Source organism: Capsicum annuum, chromosome 5 (assembly GCF_002878395.1).
Source record: "Capsicum annuum cultivar UCD-10X-F1 chromosome 5, UCD10Xv1.1, whole genome shotgun sequence".
NCBI lineage: Eukaryota > Viridiplantae > Streptophyta > Magnoliopsida > Solanales > Solanaceae > Capsicum > Capsicum annuum.
In genome coordinates, this window is record NC_061115.1 from 220,762,058 (window position 1) to 220,778,770 (window position 16,713).

General features: G+C 35.3%; 2 protein-coding genes across 4 annotated transcripts; one reads left to right on the forward strand and one right to left on the reverse strand.

The window, feature by feature from the left end:
- Window positions 1-591: 591 nt before the first annotated feature.
- LOC107871472 (protein MAIN-LIKE 2) lies at window positions 592-7,004 on the reverse strand. Of its 3 annotated transcripts, XM_016718414.2 has the most exons (7): window positions 6,708-6,996; window positions 6,155-6,235; window positions 3,250-3,389; window positions 2,500-3,144; window positions 2,184-2,351; window positions 1,712-2,101; window positions 592-1,592 (listed from the first exon to the last, which is right to left on the reverse strand). In XM_016718414.2, the coding sequence occupies exons 3-7, from the start codon at window positions 3,343-3,345 to the stop codon at window positions 981-983; spliced, it is 1,911 nt and encodes a 636-aa protein (XP_016573900.1). In that variant the 5' UTR covers window positions 3,346-3,389; window positions 6,155-6,235; window positions 6,708-6,996; the 3' UTR covers window positions 592-980. The 3 variants fall into 3 exon arrangements, with proteins under 3 accessions (XP_016573900.1, XP_016573899.1, XP_016573901.1); XM_016718413.2 differs by lacking the exon at window positions 6,155-6,235 and having other exon boundaries at window positions 6,708-7,004; XM_016718415.2 differs by lacking the exon at window positions 6,155-6,235 and having other exon boundaries at window positions 3,250-3,364.
- Window positions 7,005-7,731: 727 nt separating this feature from the next.
- On the forward strand, window positions 7,732-12,971 carry LOC107871474 (V-type proton ATPase subunit G 2). The gene is made up of 4 exons (XM_016718420.2): window positions 7,732-7,990; window positions 10,722-10,840; window positions 12,094-12,194; window positions 12,581-12,971. Exons 2-4 carry the CDS (start codon window positions 10,750-10,752, stop codon window positions 12,722-12,724), a joined length of 336 nt encoding a protein of 111 aa, XP_016573906.1. The 5' UTR covers window positions 7,732-7,990; window positions 10,722-10,749; the 3' UTR covers window positions 12,725-12,971.
- Window positions 12,972-16,713: the final 3,742 nt, after the last annotated feature.

Here is a 16,713-nt window from a genome sequence, read left to right on the forward strand (position 1 = left end):
CAGGACTGTTGTTTAGATCCAATTCATTCTTGGAGTCAAATAAATACAAAAAGAATAGAGTAAAGCATCTAGTATTCCTAAACTATGATCAAATTTGCTACGACACACTCCAACTTTACAGGTATCCTATTACACTCTAACTCAATTTTAGTGCATTTTTGTCACCCACCCCCCTAACTCAACTGATGTGACACCTTTTTAGCTGACGTGACACCTTGAACGTGGATCTCATTTTTATTTAATAAAGGTGTCATGTCAGCACAAAAGAATGACAAAAATATGCTCAAATTAAGTTCAGGAGTAATAGGACCAGCAAATTTGATCATAATTCGTGGGAGTACCGGATGATTATCTCAAAAGAATGTCATGAAAGAGAGAATTCTTGAGTAAATGGCCACTAAGCCAAGCATAGGAGTAACATGATGATCCCTTTGTACATAAAATCTGAACCATAAAAAGCATGATCTATCTAATCTATTTAAGTAACTTCTTACATCTCTCTATTCTTTTAAATTTCTAACAAAAATAAAAATATTCTTTTCAAAGAAAATCATAACCACAATTCATAAGTATTAGGGGTATAAATGAAGGTTGAAGAAGATAAAGATGTACTATTACCATTCACAAGTACTACTTGTTTGTGCTTTCAAAGTATTGGGGGGTGGTGGAATTGAGCAAGCCACAATAAAGGTCTATAGCTAACTAATTACAACAAGCCTAAAGATGAGAAGCTTGGATTGCAACTAAATAATATCAAAATGAGCAAAACCTTGATCAGACCAACTATAGTTAATAGACCATGTTGCTCAGACTCTTCAAAAATGTCAACGGGTGTGTGTCGGATTCGCCAAAGCTAGTGTACTTTTGGAGAATCTGACACGGGTGCGGCATTGAAAGTGAAGAGTCCGCACAACTTAGGTTATAGATCTTAGAAAGAATGTCATCCCACTTACAGAATGAAAAATCACATCTTTACTGGTCTAAACAAGAACCCCGTAATCGTTCTGCTGTGCAACATCCTCTCTAGCTTCATGGGAAACTTGAGGAACGACGACATTCATTGAAGCATGAGGTTTAGCTTCCGCGACTTCACTAGAGAGATGGCCATCTTCTTCTCCGGTTAGATGATGAAAGTGTGATTCATCGATTTCCTTAGCATCTTCGCAGAAATCAATGTCATCGACACTTTGAGCCATATGAGATATCCGACCATGATCATCTTCGCTTACTGAAATACACAAATGAGAATTATCCACCTCATTGCTGATGTGATACAGGTGAGAAGGATCCACATCGAAAGTTGTAGCAGGTATCCGGGATTGCATGGGTATCCCTGCTGCATAATATTGCTCTACCTCCTCTTTACGCTTACGTTTTCCCACCCCTCTCCTTCTTACTCTCTCCTTTCCACGTACTCTCTTTCCGGCCTCACTTTGTGAATTTGCTGCAACAACTACTGGACTTGCAACCTGATCCTTCAGGCATTCATACGTAATATATCGGATTCTTGAGACAGATTGTAACTGTTGATCATCCATCCCATGAGTTGAAAGGGAGTCTGTTATATGGGCAATCTCCCTCAGTGCAGCATTCTGCAATGACAAATAACAGATTACGTTGAAACATTGAAGACACGACACAAAGTGAGAGACGAGATATTGGGATAACTGAAGATCGAAAAAAATCCTAATTACATTTATCTGATAATTACCATTCGTTGAAACTCAGATGAGATAGGTACAGGCCTCCCAACCAACTTCCTTGTAATTCCCAAATACCACTGCATGTATTCACTTTCCTCCACATCTTCCTCCGCCTCTACAATGTAAAGATGACGATTTGACCATTCATTAAGCTCTGATTCCATTTTTGCTGAGAGATCTACACCACCATCAACTCCCCGAGTCTTCCTCTCCCACTTCTGTACCTCTTCAGGGACTGTCTGATGCATGCCAAACTGCCGTAGGCAACGATCTGGAAGGTGTCTTTCTGCCTTATCATAACATACCAACATGGTCTTTGATCTCCCCAGAATGAGACTGCGCAATATATATTCTGGTATGACGGTATGACTAATGTTTGAGTAAGGACACCAGTCAACCTGGACCATAGAATTGTTTCATTTTCTTAAGCTCTTCAAGAGGTAAATGATTTGCACAAACAAGTTCTAGAAACTAACTTACATCAATTGGCTTCATAGAGTCCAATGATTTTCGGTAGAATGCCACATCACGGTTTGAGGTTGGACTGCTTTGTTTACCTTTCCACCTAAGCACAAATGGGAAACACTCATGGATTGGATCATGATTAAGCTTTGGCCGACCTATATTTAGGTGGTAGTAACTCCAGCACTGCAAGAGAGGAAAAACTAATCACGGGCATAATTAATATAAAGAGTTTCAGCGATTGCATTTTCAATTACTTGTCAAAGCATGACATCCAGGTCAATTATGACCCCGTGGAATCCTTCAAAGATGAAGTTTTCAAGCCTCATGATACCTGTAAAAGTGTCAAACAGCCACTAATTGTGCTTTGGGACCTAAGGGAAGCATTGCCAAGCGCTCTGTACAAGAAGGATAAGGCTGCAGCACCCCAAGCATACTTGCCAGCTTCATCAAAATTTTCAAACAGTGGAAGGTACATGACAGGTACTTTGTTACCAGTGGTAGTTGAAAAGATGGTGCTACCAACCAGGTAAAGAAGATAAGCACGCGTACAACGCTCAATATCCTCTATGGAAGCATCCTCCGGACAATGGGAGAAGTTCTCTTTCAACCAACTTAGCTTTACCATCCCACCACTCATATATCCAGAGTCAGGTGCTTTCCCTAACAATCTGATACAGACTGCTTCACATGAAGTATATGTCACACCTATAACAGCTTCACCATCAACTGGTAGCCCAAGCAAGTAGGCGACATCCTCAAGGGTCACAGTCATTTCCCCAATGGTGAAATGGAACGTGTTTGTTTCTCTCCTCCATCTCTCAACTAGGGCAGATATGAGTGGGTTATCCAAACTGATTGCCGGTATCATTCTCAAATAGCCAAATCCAGCCTTTCTAACCAATTCAACCTGTTTCTCTGTGAGCATCCACTGATCGAGCTTTGATGTGTGTTCATGGCACCTAAGAGCACCACGCTCCTGTCAACAGTGAAAATAAGCCATTCAAGTCTAGTTTAAATCACTGAGTTGCTATCAAACGTCAATTTGGGCAAAGAACATGGAGGAAGTTTATCATAGTAATACCTGTCCCTCCCAAACAGCAGATGATACATGTTTATCTTGATCATACAACACAACATCCTCAACTGGTCCAGGAGTAGTTGCATAGTAGTCCACCATCACTGCTTATGACATATCTCTGAAACAAGACGAACTTAACTTTCCTATTAAAAATAAGATTAAACGGAGTTATTTGAAAAATATAATGCAACTTACCAACATTACAAAGTTGCGGAGAGAAGAAAAGAATTGTATCAAATTCTATATTACAAAGTTAAATTATCCTCTTTTGTTTACAAGACAATGCGTATTTAGTTTTTTTGGTGAACGTACCTAGAGAAGGAAATTCCAAATAACTGTATGATCATAACTGTAACGTGACAACAACAGCTCAACCAGTGTTTCTATAACGAAAACGCACGGCAAAGCGACAAGGTCCGAGGGGTATGAAGAAAAAAAAAAGCGAAGTGCACACTTCCTTGAAGTGAAGCTCATAACTTACGGAAATTTAAAAATTCCAAAACATACACGAGCTTATTATTATAATAATCAAAATGCAATGAAAATAACTAACTTTTACCAATAAATATACACTAATATTAATCCAACTCCTCAAAACTGAGATTCAAAGAGCTGCCCCTTACAAAGGGATGTGTGGCTGATTTGTGGTAGAGATTTAGCTATGGCGGATGGTGTTCGAACCTTGGTCAGCTCCGGTCATTGTCTCCGATGATTAATCCAGAAGCTTCCACACATCTGAATCTACTGGTCTTCTAAGCTGATTTAGGAAAGCAGCGGCTTGCTTTCCTTTTTATTTTTATTTTTCTTTTTTTATCCCCTTTTGTATATATTTCTTTATTATACGCGGGCCGGGTCGCTACCTGGGCCTGCAAGACATTGTTATTTTTGTTTGTCTTTCGGAAATAAAATAGGTTGGGCCCTCTTTAATTGATTAAAAAAAAAAAAAAAAGAACTGCCCCTTTTTTGGATCACTTTGTGGCGTCATTGTTTGAAATTTGAAGAGCACTTCTCTTAATCATATGGTTTCACCCACATAAAACGATAATACCTTGCTTAGCATCGTCTCTTGATAGCTTTAAGCAGTGAAGCAATGACTTTTAGTTACATGGCCTCAACCCAAAACTAATTGCAGTTAGCTATGTGACTCCTCTATATCAATTCCACTCTAGTTGGGCCCGGCTCATTTCGCTACTTAATAATTTGACTTTTAGGACTAACTAGGATTTCTATTAAATTAGGAATTCTCTAAATCTCACATCTATCTTAGCATGCCGAACAATCAGACATATAACTAAGAAAACTATTGTTAAACATCAGACCTAACGTAAGATCCTTAATCCCCACTCGTACTATATCATATGGATACTTGCCTTCCATTGTATTATGTTCTTTGCTATTTCCACATGAACGTTAAATAACTGTAAAGTTAATTTATTCTTAATTGTACTTGAATATCATGCTTTTACTAACACTTGCATACTTGATTCTCTATCTACAGGGTTCAATGGTTGATCTTAGAGTTAGCAGCATTCAAAGTGTTTTTTGCACTTAAACCAGATTGTTTTCTATCAGATGTCCAATACAAATACACAGAAAATAATACTGTACGTGTCTCCCGCTGATTGAAGTTCTCATCTCTTACATATGTTTTAGCTAATATCATGACTTCTTTCATTAGTAAAACATCTGACATGGTTCTAATACAATGCACAAACTACTCTCTCCGCTACAATTTGTTTGTCTTATTTTACTTTTTAGTCCTTTTCAAAAGAATGCCTCTTTCCTTTTCCGACAACTCTTGAGTTTCAACGGTCCACGTGACATATTTACAAGCACGAGATTAAAGGACATTTTGGTACTTTTTGCAAACCTTTAATTTAAGACCACGAGATTTAAAAGTCTTTTTTACTTTCTTAAACTTCGTGCCAAGTCAAAACCAAACAAACAACTTGAAACGGAGGGAGAAGCTGATACATTACTTTCCTCACTAGTAAAGTACTCGACATTGTTCTAATACAATGTATGCGCTACTAAAGTATTAGTGCCAACCAGTGCCCTCAAATAAGAATGATAATTCTCAATCCATCAATCATCTACTGCACCAGTTCTAAGCAGTTAGGATTAACCTTATAAATCATCTTAGGAATATGATAATTACCGATCAATCAATCAACTATTTTGGTAGTCTTTTGTGTTTCAGTTACCACATTATTTCATTATTGTTAGTTTGTTACTGTCTCTTTTCTGGATGCCCTGTACTTCAGCATTAATTGACTTGCTTTCTCCAATGCCTTATTTCTTTTTTTATAACTACTTTGATATGCTGCACTCGAGCCGAGGGTCTTTCAGAAACAACCCCTCTATCTCAGCGATGTAGGGGTAAGGTATATTCTACCCTCCATAGACCCCACCTTGTTAGACTCAACTAGGTATGTTGTTGTTGAAAAATGCTTGAAATGACTTGTAGTTATGACATAATGTACCACCCTCGTCTCTGTGTTTCACACATTAGGTTAAAGATTAAATCAACAAGAGATTAGCCAATCGAGGAACCTAATACAAATCAAAGTAATGTATGTTATGACAGAATGCACTTAAGCCAAGGGTCTTTCGGAAACAATCTCTCCACCTCCCAAGGTGGTGATAAGGCCGGCATTCACTCTACCCTCCCTAGACCCCACTTGTCGGATTACACTAGGTAGACAGAACACACTTAAGCCAAGGGTCTATCAGAAACAATCTCTCTACCTCCCAAGGTCGTGATAAGGTCTGCATACACTCTACCCTCCTCCGACCCCACTTGTCGGATTACACTAGGTATGCCTGTTGTTGTAATCAATCAACTATTGCTCAATCCCAAACTAGTTGAAGTTAACTAGATGAATCAATACAATGAGTTACCTAGTACCTATTGTTGGCAAGAGGTGGCAATCATCCCGTGGAAATCATCCCGTGGAATAACTCTGGGGCATGAAAGTTGACCCACACACTACAGTTATTAAAAAAAAGAATAATACATAAATTTACCATCCAACTTTGGGTGTGCAAAAGTAGATACTTAAACTTGAACAGATAAACAAACTCATCTTACGTGGCAATTCATGTGAGATTTCCACGTAGATACTATATAGGACGTGTGTGTTTACTTGTTCACTTTATACAAATTTAAGTTTCTACTTGTGTATATGCAAAGTTGGAAAGCATAAATGTCAGCTGAGGACAAGTTAAAAGGACATGTTCATCTATTAGGCCTACAAAAAATGGTAACTTTATATGCAAAAATTAAAAAAAGCTTCTTACAAATGATTTTTTAAAAAAAATTACATACACAAAATACCCAATTTTAATCTAATCATAGTAACTAAAATTCCTAAGTAAAAAACTCAATTCACGAAAAACACAACCAAAAAATATATATATAAACAGGAAAAATATATATAGAAAGAGGGAGAAAAATGTACCAGTAAAAATAGCAAGTAAAAGGAAATGGGCAATGTGTATATATATAACGCCGGAGAAGAGATCGGCGGAGGACGGCGGAGAGAAAAGGCACGGCGGTGTACAGTGGTCGGCGGTGGAGTTAATTGGGAATCGGCGGTGGACAATTAAGGGAGAATTGATAGAATACGGTGTCGTAGGGTTAGGTTTTGTTTAAAAGATTTTATTTTATTTTTTATAGCAATTGGGAAATTTGACAAAAAAGTGACGATAAGGTTTTGTTTGGCTGTACAGACAGTATAAAAACTTTTATTAGCAAGAGAGTAGTTTTAGAATATATATATATATATATATACTAGTCGTGTACGTACTCCACACGTTTATATCACGTTAGTCAATTATATAGAGAGAGAATAAATTAGCTATTTTGATTGTTGTATATATACAATTATACTTCCAAAAGAATGAATGAAAAAAATGACAACAAAAAGATATTCTTAAACCAAATTGGATGAAATTATTTTTGAATGCACTAAAATTTGCACAAGTAAAAAAAAAAATGTGAGGAATTAAAACTTGGTCAAGTTCATAAGAAATGTTAAATGATTGAATTCATCAACAGTATATAAAGGCATAGTGTTAGCCGAACCTACAATAGACCCAAGTTATCCATCAAACCATTGCATCAATTTGTTGAATTCATTAAAGGTATACACTAAAATACAATCAACCTTTTTTTGCCATTATTGTTGTACAATGATTCAATTAGAGGGTATTTTTCGAACTATAAGATTCAAATGATTAAACTTTATCTTTACATCGAAAATTTATGATGTCATTCTGCAAACATTGGAGGAAGTTTTTGCATTGACTACATAACTCTTCAAAGAATTGATTAACAGAGTTTTACCCGAAAATTAACTCGACAAAACAAAGTATTGTCCGACAATTCTTGGAGATCCAAACGTATTTCTAGGAGGCTTGAATCCTATAAAATTTATTTATATAAAATTATATTTTTTATTTATTTTATTTTTGCTTACAGTTAATTTTCACGAAAACGAATCTTTTACGTGTCAATCGCGTCTGATGAATGCATTTTACTTGCTAAATAAGCTCCTTTCATTTTCTATTTGTCTTTTCGGAAAATGAAAAAGGAAAAAAAAAAAGTAAAGAGAAAACGTGGTATATAAATAGACCTCCATTTTCGAGCCTCTTCATAGTCTTTTCAACTCTTTTCTATAGCAGAAAATCAACTTTGCTTCACATTTTCGCTGCTCCGATTACGAAAGCTTAGTTTCTACAGGTACTACTGTGTGTGTTGTATGTGTATTTGACTTTTGTGCGTGTTTTTGTGTGTGTTGTGTGTATATTTGTGTGAAGTTTGATTTGAATTCTGCAAATTTTAACTGCTCTGATTACGAAATCGCAGTTTCTACAGGTTACTGTGTGTTTATGTGTGTGTGCGTTTTGATTTGAATTATGCAAATCTGAGCTGCTCCGATTACGAACTCAAATTCTACAGGTTACTGTGTGTGTTTGTTGTGTATGTGTGTGCGTTTTGATTTGAATTCTACAAATCTGAGCTGCTCCGATTACGAAACATTAGTTTCTACAGGTTACAGTGTGTGTGTTTTGTGTGTGTGTTGTGTGTAAGTTTGATTTGAAATCTGCAAATTTGAGCTGCTACGATTACGAAATTGCAGTTTCTACAGGTTACTGTGTGTTTATGTGTGTGTGTGTTTTGTGTATGTGTGTGTATTTGATTCGACTTGTTCAAATCTGAGCTGCTCTAATTACGAAAACTCAGTTTCTACAGGTTACTGTGTGTTTATGTGTGTGTGTGCATTTTGATTTGAATTCTGCAAATTTGAGCTGCTCCAATTATGAAAACTCACTGTCTACAAGTTACTGTGTGTTTATGTGTGTGTGTGTGCACTTTGTTTTGAATTCTGCATATTTGAGCTGCTTCGATTATGAAAACTCACTTTCTACAGGTTACTGTGTGTTTATGTGTGTGTGTGCGCATTTTGATTTGAATTCTGCGAATTTGAGCTGCTCCGATTATAAAAACTTGGTTTCTACAAGTTACTGTGTGTCTATGTGTGTGTGTGTTTTGATATGAATTCTGCAAATTTGAGCTTCTCTGATTTTGAAAATTGAGTTTCTACAGGTATTACTGTGTGTATATGTGTGTGTTTTTGATTTGAAATCTGCAAATTTGAGGTTGAATAGATTTTGAAAACTCGGTTTCTATATGTGTTGTGTGTGTATTTTGATTTGAAATCTGCAAATTTGAGCTGCTTTTGATTTCGAAAATTCAATTTCTACACGCACTGCCGTGTGTGTTGTGTTTGCATTTTGATTTGAATTCTGCAAATGAGATTCACAAACAATAATGAGTTTTGCAGTTGTTTTTGACCTTGAATCATCAGTGTAAAATTATTTGGAATTGTGATTAAAGCAGAATGTAGTTGATTATAACTAGTTTAGGATTGAGGTGTAAGTGGTTGATTGACTTGTTTCTGAAAAATAATTTGAGTTCTACGTGAGATTCACAAACAAATAGTGAGTTATATAAGGTTTTGGAGTTGGTTTGACCTTGAACATCCAGTGTAAAAATCATTCGGAATTGTGCTTAAAGCAGAATGTAGTTGATTCTACTAGTTTTGAGTTGAGGTTTAGCCGTTAGGCGATTGATTGACTTGTTTCTGGAAGAGTGGTTCGGGTTTAGAACTGCTTGAATCATTGATAAGGATTTATTGTACTGATGGATCTACTATTTTTATAGAGAGATTCTAGGAAGAGTAATTTGTCTGGAAAATCCTTTTTATGAGTTTGGGATTGGGAAGAAGTGGGGGATGGTTGACAATCCTGGTTTGAATTTGTTACTTTAGTCATAATCAATTATTTGTTTGTGCAAAATAATCTGAGGTCTACGTGCGATTCAAATACAAGAATGAGTTATAGAAGGTTTGCAGTTGTTTGACCTTGATCGTTCGTATTGTGATTAGAGCAGAATGGATGCAGAGGATCCATGTAGTTAATTGTAACTAATTTCAAATTGAGGTTTAGGCGGATTGGTTGACTTGTTTCTGGCAAAATGCTCCAGCTTTGGGAAGAGAATTGTTGAGCACAGCTGTTTGATCTAGTCTTTTCTGACTTAATACCACTCTCCTCTTTGCTGATTTAATTTATTGTAACTTGTTTAGTCAATCCACTAGAGAGAAGCTGAATTTCATGAGCAGGACTGATGTTTAACTCAAGTTTCCATTTAGTTGGACATTTAGACATAAGTAGGAATAATTTTCTTATTTACCATTGACCCGAGAAGCTTTTTTCTCCATCAGCTCAAAGCTACGCGTGAAGCGTTTGTTACTTCAACAATCTACCAGTTTCTGATCTCTTAAGTTTTTGACCTAGGATTCTCTTCATTCTAGACGACTAGATCAGACTATCACAGTAGATTAGGAACTATAGGGTGCCTGAAATTACAATGACCACCAAAGTTATTAGAGGGACATCCTGATATTTTGCTGCTAGAGAATTAGTAATTAAAATGTGTTAACATGTGAAATACGTGTGGTCTCCCTGACCCACTTGCGATCCATCTCCGTTTAGCCTAAATGTTGGGTAGTTCGACGTTTGGCCTATAAATTTACATCCTGGACTACACACGAGAAAAAGATCCTAATGCAAATCTGGTCCTTAAATTGAACCATATTGTAAATGAAATGCTTGTGGTTTTTCTGTGTACATAATAGTATAAGGTTTAGTCTTTCGGAAACAACCTTTCTACCTCCTCGAGGAAGTGGTAAGGTTTGCGTACACTTTACGCTCCCCAGACCTCACTTGTGGGATTTTTACTGGGTATGTTGTTGTTGTTGTGTTGTGTTGTTTCTTTTGCATAAAAGACGTCATGGCTGTTCTTTTTAGCATAGTTCCATAGCATGCTCACCTTATGCTGAATATATGGTTGTTGTGTTCCTCAAGTATTATCGATTTCCTTAAGAAGCATATTTTCTTCTTTGTTGTAGTTTTGTAAGTACAGTATATCAGACGAGTATGGAATCCAGCAGGGGCAACCAGAATGGGATTCAACAACTTTTAAGTGCAGAGCAAGAAGCTCAACACATAGTCAATGCTGCAAGGAGTGGTAATTGATTTCCCTTTTCACACCTCCAGTTTTATGATTTTTGAGTTGGATTTCAGCTAATTTCACTAACTGTAGTGCAATGATCAGGAGATCTCGGCAACATGTGTTATTTTCAAGTCTATTAGTCCATTGCTAATGACTCGACCATTGATAGGAAGGTGTGGAGGATGTGGATTAGGGTAGAGGGTTAGTTGGTAGGTGTACGTCCGTGATAGTACGGAAGAGTGTTTTATTTGTATCTGTGCCTGTAGTTTCTTCTAGTCTTTTGTTCGGTGTTTTTATGATGTCTACAGTTTTGAGTGCTACTTTATAGTATTACCTTGTGGGTCTTGGTTCCTTTATTATCTAGCGGTGTGATATCTCTTTCTGTGGTTTGCTTTTATGTTTGTGTTTGTTATACTGTTATTTGTCCTAAGCTGGGGGTCTATAGGAAACAACCTCTCTACTTCATCTAAGGGGTAGTGGCATGAACTGCGTCCCCCCCAACCCACTAGAACCTACTTTGTGGAATACATTGGGTATGATGTTGTTGTTGTAGTCCATTGCTAAATTTTCTCCTTCCATATTGTAACTTTTGTTTCTATTACAGTTCAACTTTTTCCTCCCGTACGGGGAGATGATTGTCATCTCTGATGTGCACTGAATAAGTAAAATGTAATCTGGATGTTTCTTCCTACCAATTTGCCACTTCGCCTCACGATTTTCCGTACACTTCTATTTCTCAACACTACTTTGTATTTCCGATCCCACAGCAATAAAACCAATTATTATGCATTTTTTATGTTCGAAAGGGGATTTAAATCACATACGGGGCATGTCTACAACAACATACCCAGTGAATTCCCACAAAGTGGGGTCTGGGTAAAGTGTACACAGTCCATACCATCACAACTGCACTTCCTGCATTTTGTCCTCCACCTAAGTCACTCCCACCTTCTCCCCAATAATCTTATTTCTAACCCTATCACTCTTGGTAAGTCCACACATCCATCGCAACATCCTCATCTGCCACCTTCAACTTTTGGATGTGGGAGTTCTTAACTGTCAAACACTCAACTACATACAACATTTTCATTGGATCACGAGCAAAGAGTAATAATTACTGCAGCCTAAAGCTCCTTACTTCTATACCTATTCTTTCCCATGTCTTAACTAATAATATTTGTTGTGTGGCTATCGTCTTTCATGCATTGGGACTGAAACTGTCAGTTGTATAAACAAGTTCTAAATCCCGACTTTGATTTAATGTGCAGCCAAACAGGCTAGATTGAAACAGGCAAAGGATGAAGCCGAGAAGGAAATAGCTGAATTTCGTGCTTACATGGAAGCAGAGTTCCAGAGAAAGGTTGAACAGGTAAATAAGAAACAAATCGTTTTGGTAAAGAAACCAGTTTTCATGTATCTGTATGACAATAACAACAGCAACTGCTCGTCAAACCCAAGCAAGTTGAGATCGGCTATTTCTTCATAAAATCGACGACTTCTAAGCTGGTTCAAACCTACTACAACGCTCTTCCTTTATCTTGACTTTAGACTGCCATGCATTTGTATGAACTCGAATATTTAAAAGAACACATGAACATTTAAGACCAAAACTTGTGTTTCTTCACATTTTCCGCTTGCTGCATTCTTGATCACAGGGCCATATTGTGTGCGTATAGGGGGGTGGGGAAGTAATCGGTTATTCAACTTACTTTACCCTTGATTAAGTATGCTTATTAATATCTGTATTGTCTACAGACTAGCGGTGATTCGGGTGCTAATGTCAAACGTCTTGATCAAGAAACGTTTGCAAAGATCCAGAACTTGAAAGCAGAATCCGAAAGTATCTCCAACGATGTTGTCCAAATGCTTCTGAGGCAGGTAACCACAGTAAAGAACTAAGATCGTCTCTGAGTGATTAAGACAGTCAAGTTTATGGTCGTATTTGCAGATTCATTTGTTTAATAATTGTTCTCCATTTGTGTTGTATTTTTATTTATTTATTTATCACTATTGGTTTTCGTGGCCTTTGTTGAATAAAAGAAATCATATACTTATGTTCTGTAAGGACTAATTTTCGATATTTAACTGTACCCACACGATGTGTTTACATCAAACAAATGAAGTGATATGCATTCTTACTTTGAGATATTGCTTTGATAATTTGCATTTATTGTTTTTCCTTGATTCGAGGGTCTATCGGAAACAACCCCTCTACCTTCCAAGGCAGGGGTAACGTCTGCATACGCTCTATCCTTCTGGTATGTTGTTGTTGTTGCATTTATTGTCTTAATATCTTTGATTCATTCTCCTTTCGACTATTGCACTATTTTTAGTTGCAAAGAGATTGGAAGTTGAAAGAGTGATTTGTTAGTTGATTTAATATGTTAACCAGCAATAAACATAGACAAATACTACAAAAAGGGCAGCCCGGTGCACTGAAGTGCGCGCTATGCTCAGGGTTCAGGGAAGGGTCCTACACAAGGGTATACGTGCATTATACGCAGTCTTACTTTGCATTTCTGTCAGAGTTTGTTTCCAAGGCTTGAACTCGTGACCTCTTGATTGTATGACAACTTTACCAGTTACTCTAAGACTCTCCTTCCATAGACAAATACTAGTGTGTTTTTTGTTTCTTGCTTGATGTCGGATATCCGCATTGGACCCGTCAGCTAATATGGATTTTCATCGCGCAAGTCTCTAAGTACTTGAATTCAAGATATCTGAAGAAAGATGGACGGATTTTAGTCATCCCTGTCTAAGCTAATGCGGATTTTCGTAACCTCAAGTCTAATTAAAGGGGCAAAAAATTTTCAATCATGATTTTTTTTTTCATGTTCAGTACTTGAATCCGAGATATCTGAATAAAGATGTAGGAATTTTGGTCATCCGACTACAACAGTGATGGTAAAGAAAGCATCGAATGTCAAATCTCAGTAGAGACGAAAAACACTAGGTGATTTTTTTCTTATCTATTCTAGCCTTGGCGAATAGAATTACCTAGTGGGATGACAGATATTCGTGAAATTAGTAGACGTACGTGAAAGCTGGTTCAAACACATGTTTATAAAAAAACACCAATTTGTAATCTATAAATTGTTAGAAACATCCACCAATACCACACCCAACATAATTATTGTTCTTTTTAAGCTAATCGAGTTGGATATACAAAATTATTGCAAGACAATATGCCAATAAATTAAAAATCACTTAAATTGAAGAAGCATTCTTCTTTGGGTGGGAGAACAAAAATGATTAGAAATAACAAATATTATCAAAGCTTGATTATGTAAGTGTTAAACAACTGTTCGAGTCTTAGATATGAAGAAAATTCTGTTGAGACCGCTATCCTCAGAATAAGCTCTTTAGTGCGCGATTCGAATCAGTCGAGACTTTAATGCCTATATCGGACATCGAGTAGGGAAAAAAAAAAAGATTGTTAAGCAATCAAATCTTATTAGAGGTTTTTTAATACTTAGTTGCATGGGACTCTTCACGTTTTGGACGTGAAAGTTCCCTTTCATTTGATTTAGTAGGTACACCAAATGAGGCAAAGAGTTTTCATTTTCAAAATTTGAAAACTTCAAAAATAAAATAATTATTCTTTACTCAAGTTCCTATTTAAAAAAATAAAAATGAAACAAAATTTTGATAATTCCATCTTTTGTTAATTCTTTATTCAAAATAATTCCAATGTATATGTAATAGAAACTTATTTGTGTAGTCTATTTCGATTGAAATAATTAGAGGAGCATTTTTTTTTTTATTGATAAGGGACTTACTTTTCTATATATTATTATATTCTATTAAAGGTGAACCAATCTCAAAATTCATCAAATACGAAATTTCTAATTAACGATAAAAAAAAAATTACTTACTATTCCACCATAATTCGAAAAATATGGTTATAAATTAGAAGGCTTTCATAAGATTATTCATTACTTGCTAATAGGGGTGGCAATGGTGCGATTGGATTTTTTTCTAAACCCGCAAATTTTAAAACCGTTCCGTCCTGTACCACATCATTTTTAAATCCATATAAACCCGTCCCACACTCATATCCGCGCATGTCTGCACCGCACATCTCCACATTTTTTATTTTTTATTTTTGAAAAAATTTGTAACTCCATTAAAAACCATAATATTTTCAATACTAGAAAATAGTAACAAACAATTTCTGTTATATCACTTTTCATTAAAAAATTACTAGAAAAGTATCACATGTACAAGTAATGATCAAATATCAATTTTTCATTAAGATGAATAAAAAAATTTAAAAAGTTATAAAAAAATTTATTTGTAGTGTAATACATGTTCTAAATATTGTAAAATTTTAAGAGAAGAATACATACAATTTTAGGTAGATTTACGAGAATAATACTAATTTTTAACTTTTTTTAGTTTAAACCTGCATATACTCGTAATCCGTCCTGCCCCGCACCATTTAAAAAAAATAAATTTAACCCGTCTAAAACCCGCACCACACCCACATAGTCTAAAACTCGCACAACCCCACATAGCCTAAAACAAGCACCACTTCGCACCCGCACCACCCCATTGCCATCCTTACTTCCTAACCATTCATATTGTCTGGCTTTTAAGATTTAGATCGGGGTCGTTTGATTGGGAAAGAGTTATCTTGAGATTATTTATTTCAAAATTAGTTATTTCACCATGTATATAGAATAACTTATTTCATCACTATGGTATAAATAATGGGATAAATCCGATACTAACTAATACCTCCAATCAAATATGTAATAAAATAATCTTTTATTTTATTCGGTGTTATTTATTCGTTGTGCCTCACGCCAAATGACCCCTTATTACCAACTCAAAACAGGAAATAGTTTCTTTTTTTTTTTCTTTTCGTCCAAAAGGATATAATTTTTGATATTGCAAATTGTGCAATAATTAGTTTACTTTAGCAAAACTTGCCGACAAAAAATTAAATATATCAAAGTACAAAATCCTTTTTATTTATTTTTTAAAATATAGAAAAAAGGGGAAGTGACATTCATATTGGCCCACATATTTTAATCAACTATTGGAATTTTAATAATGACGGAAGAAATTCTATCACACGTTTTTTCATGCCTTTTTTTAATAAGTTAAGTATATAACAAGAAGTTTTCTTATAAAAAGTAATATGGCATTTATTATGCTTATTGCTTTGGTAGGATTCCATCTTTTTAATTTGGAAGTTCGTTATTAATATTGATACGAAAAATTATGAGAAATCGATTCTTTTATTATTGCATACAGTAATAATAATAATAATATATTCAATATAATGTCACATAAAAATTTGAAGAGAATAATATATATATATATATCGTTTTATCTTTATCTTATGAAAGATGAAGTATTACTAAGAAAATCTTGTTTGACTTACTATGTACAATAATCCTATAGGTATTTTACTCTTAATCCGCAAAAAATGAATATAACTCTGAATAGATTTTATGAGAACTTTGAAAATAAGGTAACATGAACTCATTTATAGATACACAAAAAGTTAGAATTTAAAGTTTATGAGTTAAAGATTTTAGCCCTTTTAAATTGTTGAGTTTGAAATTATGTGGAAGTAATTGGTTAAGTTGCTTTCATGTGATTGAGGAAATCATTGGTTCAAACTTTTTAAAAAAACATCTAGCATAAATGTAAAGTAAAACTGCAAACAGTATCATTGTGATCCAGCTTTTTCTCACACCCTTCACGTAGCGAAAGTTTAGTGCCCTTTTTAGTCTTAAAATAGCTTAGTTTTAAAGTTCTTTGTTTAATCCTTATGAAATAAATTTGGAAATATACAAATATTTTATGACAAATTTTGTTACAAATTTGAATGAAATTAAAAAAAATGTGAACTTCTAAAAGAACAAAAATTTAGT

Coding starts and splice junctions, on each gene's coding strand:
- LOC107871472 (XM_016718413.2), bottom strand. CDS start 3,345: ATGGTGGACTACTATGCAACTACTCCTGGACCAGTTGAGGATGTTGTG. Junction 3,145..3,249: donor CTGCTGTTTGGGAGGGACAG/GTATTACTATGA, acceptor CACTGTTGACAG/GAGCGTGGTGCTCTTAGGTG. Junction 2,352..2,499: donor GCTGTTTGACACTTTTACAG/GTATCATGAGGC, acceptor CCTCTCTTGCAG/TGCTGGAGTTACTACCACCT.
- LOC107871474 (XM_016718420.2), top strand. CDS start 10,750: ATGGAATCCAGCAGGGGCAACCAGAATGGGATTCAACAACTTTTAAGT. Junction 10,841..12,093: donor AGTCAATGCTGCAAGGAGTG/GTAATTGATTTC, acceptor TTTAATGTGCAG/CCAAACAGGCTAGATTGAAA. Junction 12,195..12,580: donor TCCAGAGAAAGGTTGAACAG/GTAAATAAGAAA, acceptor TATTGTCTACAG/ACTAGCGGTGATTCGGGTGC.